This window comes from Nesoenas mayeri (assembly GCF_963082525.1).
Source record: "Nesoenas mayeri genome assembly, chromosome: 23".
Classification (NCBI taxonomy): domain Eukaryota; kingdom Metazoa; phylum Chordata; class Aves; order Columbiformes; family Columbidae; genus Nesoenas; species Nesoenas mayeri.
In genome coordinates this window covers 2,804,213-2,814,458 of record NC_137574.1, presented here as the reverse complement: position 1 = coordinate 2,814,458, position 10,246 = coordinate 2,804,213, and the positions used below count along the sequence as shown (strand labels likewise).

Here is a 10,246-nt window from a genome sequence, read left to right as displayed (position 1 = left end):
AATCAGCGTTTTGGAATGAAACATTTTTCCTTTTGAAATGTCAGTTTAAAACGGAACAATTCATTTTGAGATGCTTCAAAACAAGAAATGCCCTTTTGGCACCTTAAATCACTTTGTTTTGCTTTAAAAATGTCAGCATTTTCTATTCCGGCACTTCATTATACGGGACTGTTTCACTGTCTCAGCCTGGGTAGGAGCAGATAGAAATTTAGGAGATGATTGAAAATTAAAGGTTTCTTCTCCCAGCAGCCTGGGTTTGCCTGGTCCCCAACAGCATCCCCTGGGTGGGGGTGCGGGCAGCGGGGCTGCTGCCCCTTCTCCCAAGAAACAAGTGACACAATGAGAGGAAATGGCCTCAAATTGCACCGGGGGAGGTTTAGATTGAATATCAAGACAGTTTCTTCCCAGAAAGAGGTGTCAGGCTGGGCCCTGGGACAGATGGTGCCATCTGTCTGTCTGTCTGTGAGCACTTTGCAAAGTTCCCAGCCTGTGAGAGCCAAACCTTGGGCATCACTGCAAGGGACCTTGGTGACGCAAGGGTGACGAGAGCCTGGAACCGCGCACGGAAAAGCCAATATCTGGGCATGACTCACACCGATTTACTCCGGCTCTTCCCACACACTCCGGGTCTGTATTTAGCATTTGTGATCTGCGTTAATAACATACTATACCGGGCCTGATTTTGTGCTCTCAGCCGTAGGATTGGGAGCGACTCCTCTGAAGCGCAGTCAGTGTTGTTAAATGGGGGTGAGCAGGGTGACGGGCTGAGTTCCTGGCGAGGTTTTGGGGTGTGCGATGTGTGCTGGCGTGGGGCTGGTGGAGCCCCAGTGTGTCCCCAAGGTTTCTCTCTCTCCTTTCAGATGCGCTGATGTCTGCCCTCCGCAGAGACCTGGCCTCCCCGGGGTTGGCAGATGCGCAGGCGCTGGTGTGAATCCCCAGTAAAAGGTAACTATCGCTCGTCTGTGCTGCTGGGATTTCCTTCTGTCCTGCTGCAATGGCTGGTGATGCTGAAGATGTCTGAGCCCAACCAAGGGTGGTGGATGAATCCCGGGTGCATGTCTTGTCTCCCAGGGCCATGTCCCTGCAGATGGGTCACTCTGGTGACCGTGCATGTTCAGGGGCTGCATCACTCCATGCAGCAGCGTCTATATGTGGGGGCTGCACCTCTCAACCCTCCTCAGCCCCTCTTCCTCTGCCCATCTCTTCTTGTTTTTGGTAGAATGAGTGAGAGAGACATACAAAGCCTGAGCAAATGGGTTTTTGTGCTCACTCTCTGCCTTACCACGCTGTGGGGAAGACTGACGCTGGCCTCCACCCATCACAGAAGCCATTCAGGTAGGGGAAGCGACATCCTCGCTACCCGCGTGCCATCGCCCTGTGATGCTGGTGGTACCCTGGGCTCTCCGTGGGATAAGCGGGGTGGGGGTTATATGGGGTCGAGATGTTTGCTGAAGGCCTGTCCATCACTTCTGGGTGGGAGGACAAGTGCAGGTGGTCTCTGGTCTTGGTGAGCATCTCTCTGGGGACCAGAAGCCAATGGCCCAGGGGAGCGCGGAGTCCAGGCGATGAGGATGAGTGTCCTGAAGGCGCAGGGTAGAATCCAGCAAACAGATGCTGAGGGGCACCGCTCTTTTCTCTCCAGTGCTGCAGAGACAGCCGTGGGATTTGCATTGTGTCCATATGTGCAGGAAACTCCTGGGCTGCTCCTTGGGGACAAGCAGGAACCTGGAGCTGTAGAGCAGTAAAGATGTTCCTTGGAGTTACGACTTGTAAATACTTAATCTGGGGCACTTAAACTCTTGCTTGGTGAGCCTAACTAGCCTGAGGAGCTGAAAAGCAAATTGCTTCATGTCTGTAGCAAAATCTGAGACGTATCTATGTTTTCAGGGTATTCTTGATCTGTGAGCAGGGAGCCATAACTCTTTCCATTGAAGTTGCTATGGGTGTTACAAACAATGTTTGTTATGCAATGGATGCTCTCCACTTTAGGCTTTCATTAGAAATACAGATTTTCAGCCCTCTGGTTGTAAAGATCATCTTGAAACAAGTATAAACTGATGCAGAACTGGAAGTCTCGATGGAAAGCACAGCCTGGGCTCTAGGGTGTGAATTTGTCATTTCCAGCAGTGGTTTTGAGACCCTGCTCTGTGTGTCTATGTTGGGATGCTGGTTTGTGCTATCGAAGTGATTTATGTTTTTCTTTGGAAGGGTTATGTGAACCTACGGTTGAAGTTTGTGTTTTGAGAAGAGAAGAAGCTGAGAAGTTGTGCTCAGCCCTTTGTCACATCCTGCCAGAGCAGGGGACGGTCCCCTGCTCCAAGGCTGGGGGTTCCCATCCCCCATGAGAGGGAGGGTGTGAGCATGGTGGGGTTGGAGCTGATGTTGCTGGCAGCAGAGGTGAGTGCTCAAAGTCCAGAGCCATCCCAGGGCACATGCCATCTGCACCTTGTGCCTGTGTTGGGAAAATAAGGCATTTAAGGGTTAATTTGCAATTATTCGTGTGCCTGACCCCACACCTAACCCTGTCCTATTTCTGTCATTTTTGCCTGCCAGTTAAAGCAGTTCTAATCCTATAATCCCCTCCCTCATTGCTTAAAACCAAAACGCGTCTTCCAGAGTGACTCCCTGAGCCCACGAGTCAGCAGTTACCTGCCTTCCCCTCTTTCTAACCTGTAGCAGGTGCATGAGAAGATAAAAACTCCTCAGTCACTTCTGGAATGATTTTTTGGCCCCAGCAGCTCCCCTAGGTTCAGAGTGCAAATGCCTCAGTGTCTTCCTGGGGCGTGAATTATGTATAAATCTCACTCCATACATGAGCAGCTCGTGTATTCACCTGCTCACAGCCAGCGAGCCAGGGATTTTTCACTCGCACAGACTTATCCACTGCGGACCAAATCTTGTACTTCTTACCCAAGCAAATTGTAACCCACAGGAAAGAAGACATACCAGGAGCAAATACTTAGAAGATGAACCCAGCTTTGTGTCTATATTAACACGGTTTCTTTCTGTACATCCTGGATTCCTGGCACTACAAGAATTTTGCAAATGGGGGTATCTGTACCCCTGATGCCTGTGACCTGCAGGATCAGCGATGCTGATGGATTATGTGCAGAACAGGAGAGACGTATCCAGTCCTTTCAGCCATTTAGAGCGTTGTGTTTGTCCGCAACTAAAACCAGGTGTGGCACTTAAAAATGAGTGATAGCAAAGGAACGTTTTTATTTGTGACAATGTGGCCATGAGGTTTCAGAGCCCCCAAACTCATTAATTTCTTGAACAGGAAGCCCACGTGCAGACCCTGTGTTGGCCATGCATGGAAACACCGCACTGTGGAAATTACATCACTTGTGCCCACCAGCACGTGGGGACAGCGATATGTCCACACCGAGCGGTGCTTCTTGGTGTATGTGGTTGGATTTAAACACCCACATGAATCAAGTGCAGAGATTAAGTCATTTGGAAATGGAATAGAAGACTCCTTGGTGAAGAATGATTCACCAGCAATTTAATCCCCCGTGTAACGTGGTGAGCTTTACATGCTGAACAGGACTTGCTTGGCTGGATACGGCTCCCGCAAAGGTGGCCCCAGCATCTTCAGCTAAACCCCTGTAACGCTGATAATCAAAGTGCCATCTTCGCCTTTGTTCACATTCATCACTCAACCCAGGGCAGAAGTAAAGACGTTTAGTCAGCTGGGATTTGCTTTGGGGAAATGAGGGTTTTCTGAGTGAATGGAGAGCACTGATTTCTGATTATCTCGTAAGAGAGATTTACTGGTCAGTGCATCATTGCTCAGAGTGAAGACAGCAGCTCAGTGGAACTTATTTGTGAGATGCTTCTGCAAGATTGTCTCTTGCTTGAAGAAGTCTTTGTTCCTCTCTCAGACACATGGTGTGAATTTTGGGGTTGTCCTATGCAGGGACTCAATGGACTCAATGATCCTTGCAAGCCCCTTCCAGCTCAGGACTTTCTATTATTCTATGTGCAGCCTTTACATCCAGATGGAACATTTCCTACTCCATCTGAGGCAGGAGCTGTGCTGGGGAGCACCACAGGTTGTGTGTTGGTCCATCTCTCGCATGGCGGCAGAAAACTTGCAGCCGTGCTCAACACAGCCCAGGCATTTGGTTTTCATTGCAAGTGTGAAGTGATGGGCTTTGCACGGGCAGTTCACGCGTGTGCACGCACTCGCACATGCAATGAAAGGGGACAGAGCATGGTGTGACAAGGTAGTAAAAAATCCCGGCTGACACGCAGTGATAATGAGCAATAAAAACAAGCCTGCTTCTCTCCAAAACCCCCTTAAATAATACATGCATCTAAGGTAGGAGTGATTTTAAGACTTTAATTATTTAGTGCGTATTAGTAGTAGAGTTGTTGCAGGGCAGGGAGCACAGATCGCTCACGCCGCTGCTGCTCGGTCCCGGTGTTCGCAGGAGGGTTTGGGCAGTTCCATGTATCCAACTTCTCTTCATTTTACAACTCCCCACCAGCAAGCAGGGTGATATTTTACACTGAACATGTGGAGCAGTGCCCAACACCTCCCCGAGACACCCCAAATGTGTCATTTCAGGTTATGCCATAAAAAAAACCATGTTCTGCCGCTCACTTAAAGGTCAGCCAGAGTAGGACAGCGTTTTTCTTTTATTTTTGCATGCAGGATTCAAAAGCCTTGTGCTCTTACGATGCTTTTATGGTTCCATGAGATAAGATTTTTTTGTTTGGTTGGTTTTTAATGGTTCCAGTGGGGAAATACCAGAAAAATGGGGGGGGGAGGGAAGCATGCCAGAGGCTCTGGAACTTGTCCCAGGCTCTCTGGGGCTTTCCTGCTCTTGCTGTTAAACGCACCATCCAATTTGCATTTGCAGTCCTATCTGGTCGGAAGTTTCCTGCTGCTCAGCAGAAGGAGCAGCCTGGCTGTGGGCGATGGGCCGTCCATCCACATGCACCGTGCTCCTGGGTGCCAGCTCTGCCCTGGACCCGGAGCAGCAGCTGCCTGGGCTGGGACAGGCTCAAAGGAAAGCTGTCTGCTTTGGGGGAAAGATAAAGGCTTTCTGAACCTTTCTGTTCTGAAGTTCGCGTCTGCCCTTCGTGCTCCCTGCAGCCTGGTACAGGGTCTCATCAGCAAGAGCATCTCTCGTCTGCTCTGGGTTTTGCGTCCCCCCGTGTTGTGCATGGACAGCTGGGAGCAAGGCACAAACTGGAGATGGACCACGTCTGTCTGTCCTGGTGGGAGCATCTTCTTTCTGTCTGCACACCTGCCCAGGACGGCTGTGGTCCCTTAGTGCAGGGACACGGCAGGTGCCCGCGGGTCTGGCACCGAGCTGCTGCGGTACTCAGCCACAGCTGAATTTTTGCTTTATCTCCCTGCTGCACCTTTTTGAGCAAATTAAAAGGGCTCTGGCGTGTTAGTGAGCTCTTATTGCACGGCTGTAATGAGCGATTTCTCAGTTCTGCCTGGCTCTCCCTCGGCTGAACCTTTTTAAATTAGCTGAAAATGAGAAGCCAGAGAGCAGAAGTGAGAGGGAGCAGAGGGGTCGTCTGGCCCTTCCCCCTGGGAAGAGCTCTGCTAATGAAGCTTTGCAGGAAGGCTTTTATAAAAATGAGTCAAAACCACAACTAAGAGTGAGCACTGAAGGAGTTGGAGGGTATAAAAACCCTTTTTTGGAGTGTGCGTGGTGGGTGAAGGACTCCTTGTGGTCCTGGACCAGAGCGTGGTTGGAATGGGGGTTCATGGTCAGCCAAAGCCAAGGATTCCTCAGATAATTTGAACGATCCCATTAACCATAAAACCAGGGCAAAACAGTCATGTTTGCTCTGTAATGAGTTGCTTTCCTTCTCGCTGTCACCGAAGTCTACCATTTCTGCATACAAAAGGAATGGAAATTATCATTAAAGCTGAATTATGATGGCATTTAAACGGGAGGATAAAATTTATGGCCAGAGATGCTATTACAAAATACTTCCAGGATAGGTAATTGTGTAATTATTATGGGCAGAAATGAAAAGCGATGGTTCATTAAAAGAAAATGACCATGAAATAACAATAAATAAAGCCCAATTAAAGCCGTGGTAATTGTGCGGCCCATCTTCTCCGTGTGCCGGCGGATGCAGGGGTGTGTGGCTCACCCAGAGCAGCCTGCAAGGGATGAGTGGTGTTGTCACTGCCCACATTCACATTGGGACGTGACCTTTAGGCACAGCAGCTGGTGTCTCTCTGCCATGTCCCCAGGCTGGTGGCATCGCTGGGTCCTGGGGCAGCTCCTCATGTCCTGCTCTTCCATCTCCTGCCCGGTGCTCGGGCATGGTGGGAGCAGAAGAGGGACGAGGACTGCTTGGGCTGCAAGCTGGCACAGCCATGCCCAGCTGGCACAAACGGAGACGTTACGTTTAGATCAGGATTTCCCAGCAGGGCTGTGAAAATGCTGCTGCAAGGCATAGGGATTTCCCCTGGTGCCTGGGGAGAGATCCTGTTTTGTTGAGCTTTCATTTGAGGAGGTGAAGTGGCTGCTTTCCAAAAGCTCCTGGAGGAGGGCCACGAAGTTGGTAAAGGGTTTGGAGGGGAAACTGTATGAGGAGGGGCTGAAGCCATTGGGTTTGTTCAGCCTGGAAAAGAGGAGACTGAGGGGATAGCTCATTGTGGTCTGCAGCTTCCTCACAAGGGGAGGAAGAGGAGCAAGGCGTTGGTCTCTCTGACAACCAGTGATATGACCTGAGGGAATGGCAGGAAGATGTGGCAGAGGAGGTTCAGTTTGGACATTAGGGAAAGGTTCTTCACCCAGTGGTTGCTGGAGCAGTGGAACAGGCTCCCCAGGGAGGTGTCACAGCTACAAGCCTGTCACTATTCAAGAAGACACTGGACAAGGTCCTCAGACACATGGTGTGAATTTTTGGGTTGTCCTTTGCAAGGACAGAAGCTGGACTCAATACTCCTTGTGGGTCCCTTCCAACTCAGGATGTTCTATGATCCTGTGACCTCCAGCAGGAGCAGCGACATGCTGCTCAGCTCCCTGCAGCCCCGTGCATCCCACTCACACCCTCTCCTGAGCCTTTGCTCCAGCAGCAGCCGAGGGCTCCTGTGAGGGGGCTCCTGCCTGCGCCCCGGGGTGTGGAAGGGGCTCAGTGTCCTTCTGAGCCCCGGTTATGGAGCAGCCGGGTCTGACAGAGGGATGCGTGCTGGTCTGCACGCCTTTGGGGATGGCACGCTGCAGAAACACAGCTTCCCGATCCCTCTCAGCTTGGCTCCCGCTTGCTGCAGGAATAAAAGCCTGTTCCTGGTGACCCAGGGGATGTCTCCGTGCTTGGCTCAGCACTCGCTCCCCCAGTGCTCATTAAACAGGACGTGCAGGGAGCTCCTGCTCTCAGGTCATGGGGATGAAGTCTATCCAGCCCTGTCTGGCTAATTTGTATTGTGCTTGTGTGGGCCATTACCCAGCAAAAGTCATTGATTTGCGATGCTAACTAGCTTCTAAACCCCGATCCCGGAGGTGATAAGCCAGCACATTAGTTTTCTTTCTTTCCTAATATTTTAATGATGCTGGGAGGGGGAGCAGCAGAGCAGCCCAGATTTCTGATGAACACCGTGGCGTTTCTGTGTCACCTCAAGGCAGAAATGCTGTCCTGGTCCTCCGTCCTCCAGTCAGAGGATGGTGCATGATGGTGAGATGGGAGCCTTGGTTTTAGGTGGGCTCAGAGGCAGTGGGACTCTGCAGCCACAGGCAGCATGATGCACCATCCCCTTTTGTAGCAAAGTGTGCATCTCGTTATCAGCTACAATTCACTAATATGCTGACTGATTTCAATAAAGCTCTAGGCTTGGCCGTGGCCAGAGGCTGTTAATTTTGCTGGGCGGGATGGATGGTGGGAGGGCTGTTAGCATGATGCAGGAGCAGGACAGGTGGCCTGGGGGCTCTGCACACAACCCTGCGTGACGGTGGTTGTTTCTCTCCCGCAGTGCACGTGGAGCCCGGCACGTGCGAAGTCATTGCAGCTCACAGGTGCTGCAACAAGAACAAGATCGAGGAGCGCTCCCAGACGGTGAAATGCTCCTGCTTCCCAGGACAGGTGGCAGGGACAACACGGGCGGCTCCCTCCTGTGTGGATGGTGAGTACCCAGAAGCTGCAAGCCAGCTACCGAGAACCCTCCCAACTGTGGCTTCCCCATGGGTCAGGCTGGTGCAGAGTTTCTGTGCCCCTGAGATTAACAGAGGAGATGTGCCCAGGGGCTCCAGCAGCGGAGCAGAGGGGGAGAGGGAGCATTCTGGGGACACTCCATCTGTGTGGCTGCATTATCCCACCCCATGCAGCCCTGGGATTTGTGCCGTGGGTGGGTTATGGCGCTCCAGTGGTTCAAGCTGTTCCGGTGCATCGCTGCACTGGAGCCAGGCGCCGCAGCATTGATCTCTGCACGTCTGCAGGGACATGACTCCAGCCGTGCAGCACCATCACCTGCCAAGAACACTAAGCAAAGCTCCAGCCATGTATATTTTATCAAATGGCATCACTGAAGAGCCAGTAGGAGCAGCTGCAGCCTCTGCCAGCATGGTATTGATTTGCTTGACAGACAGTGTCCTACGAGTGCCACGATGAGTTGTCAGGGACAGCTTTCATTGTCCCAAACAGCTCGTGTGTGTCATTTTTCCCAAAGTCAGGGGAGCTCTCTCTGGTTACCCACGTCAGAGGCATCAATGACAAGAGCCTAAGAGAGTTGAGTAGTGGCAAATGGTCCCATTGCCTCTGTAAGAGGAGCCTGCAGTAGGTCAGTGAACCACGCTGTGCTCCCTGCTCTTGCTGGGAGCGAGGACAAGACTGTCATTAGGCTCTTTACCCGGAGTAGGGTAAGAAAACCGGGTGCTTTGGAGGCAGGTGGAGCAGTTGGGTCAAATGAGGCTGGGTCACTGCAAACATGGGCTGTGATGGAGAGAGGTGCTGCACCCCCTGCCCACTTGCACCCCTCAAAGGCAGCAGGGCTGGTACCCCAGCACCCAGAGCAGCCCCCCCCCCGTGCTGTGTCCCCCATGCCACAGCCCGGCCACCAATGCCATCTCTCCCGCAGCCTCCATCGTGCTGCAGAAGTGGTGGTGCCAGATGGAGCCGTGCCTCGATGGAGAGGAGTGCAAGGTGCTGCCCGACCTCTCGGGTTGGAGCTGCAGTAGCGGCAACAAAGTGAAGACAACCAAGGTATGTCCATGTTGTGTCCCCCAGGACACAGTGGATGCTGGGGGGGAAGCCTGGCTGTGCTTTCCCCAGCCTGGGGCAAGGAAAACCCAAGACAGCATCCCAAAGGCAATCATCTGTGACAGAGCGCTACATGATTATTATTTTCATGGCTTGCTGAATGCCCCAAAGAACAAGGTATAATTAAAATTTTATCAAACTCATTAGTAATTACATATATGCCATGGTTAATCGGTTGCATAATTTTGTAATGATTGTTCAAATTGTTGAGTGTAATCATTCCTTATGCTTTAATTTTTCTCACCTCACATCCCCTGCCATAAAATTATTGTATTAAGTCATGTTGGGATTTTTTTCGTTATTGCCATGATTTTTGTGCACAGAAAGCACTTTTAATGCTCAAGTGTTTCTATGGATGTCCAAGAAGGTTCCTCTGGCCCTGGGCGTCCATCACTGACCAATAACTGCCACATTACATTTAGCTTATTGTCCTTTTCCTCTTGACACCCACCCAATTAATGACCACCCCAGTAAACGAATGCAAAGAGTAAAGGATATCTGCATCTCCCAAGGCTGCTCATGGACAATTTGTGGATGGGAGGTGGAATTGGCTGGATGTGTTGGGTAATACTGCAAAGAGATGGACTGTTCCCATTAGCAAGTGTCTACCCACTCCTCTCCTCTACCTGCAGGTCACCCGATAGCCTCCAAGCAGCCCGGCCTGGGTCCCTGGGGCTCTGTGGAGCAGGATGTGGCCCAGGCGGTGTCCATGGAGACGGGATGCTCCGAGATGCTCCGGGGCTGCCATCCTGTCCTGGCTGCTGGGACTGTACCAAGTACTGGATTGGAGCATCCACTGAGCTCCGGCTTCACCAGAAGCTGCAAGTGTGGGATCCCAGCACAGCTGCAAGACTCCTGTCACTCTATGGTCCCTTCCTGCCCTGTGGACACACTCACTGACCAAAAAATGGGCTCATTTTCCCATCCTCTTAAATAAAATACTCCAGTCATGCAAGAGGTCTTGACAATACAGAGACAGACATACAGCAGTCCCCCAAAATGGTTTTTA

At 51.4% G+C, this 10,246-nt stretch overlaps 1 protein-coding gene across 1 annotated transcript; it reads left to right on the top strand.

Annotated features, from left to right (window-relative positions):
• Nucleotides 1-1,220: 1,220 nt before the first annotated feature.
• Nucleotides 1,221-9,881, top strand: TAFA3 (TAFA chemokine like family member 3; the record flags this gene model as incomplete). Its single annotated transcript, XM_080358207.1, has 4 exons — nucleotides 1,221-1,335; nucleotides 7,955-8,104; nucleotides 9,056-9,180; nucleotides 9,870-9,881. 4 exons carry the CDS (start codon nucleotides 1,221-1,223, stop codon nucleotides 9,879-9,881), a joined length of 402 nt encoding a protein of 133 aa, XP_080214333.1.
• Nucleotides 9,882-10,246: the final 365 nt, after the last annotated feature.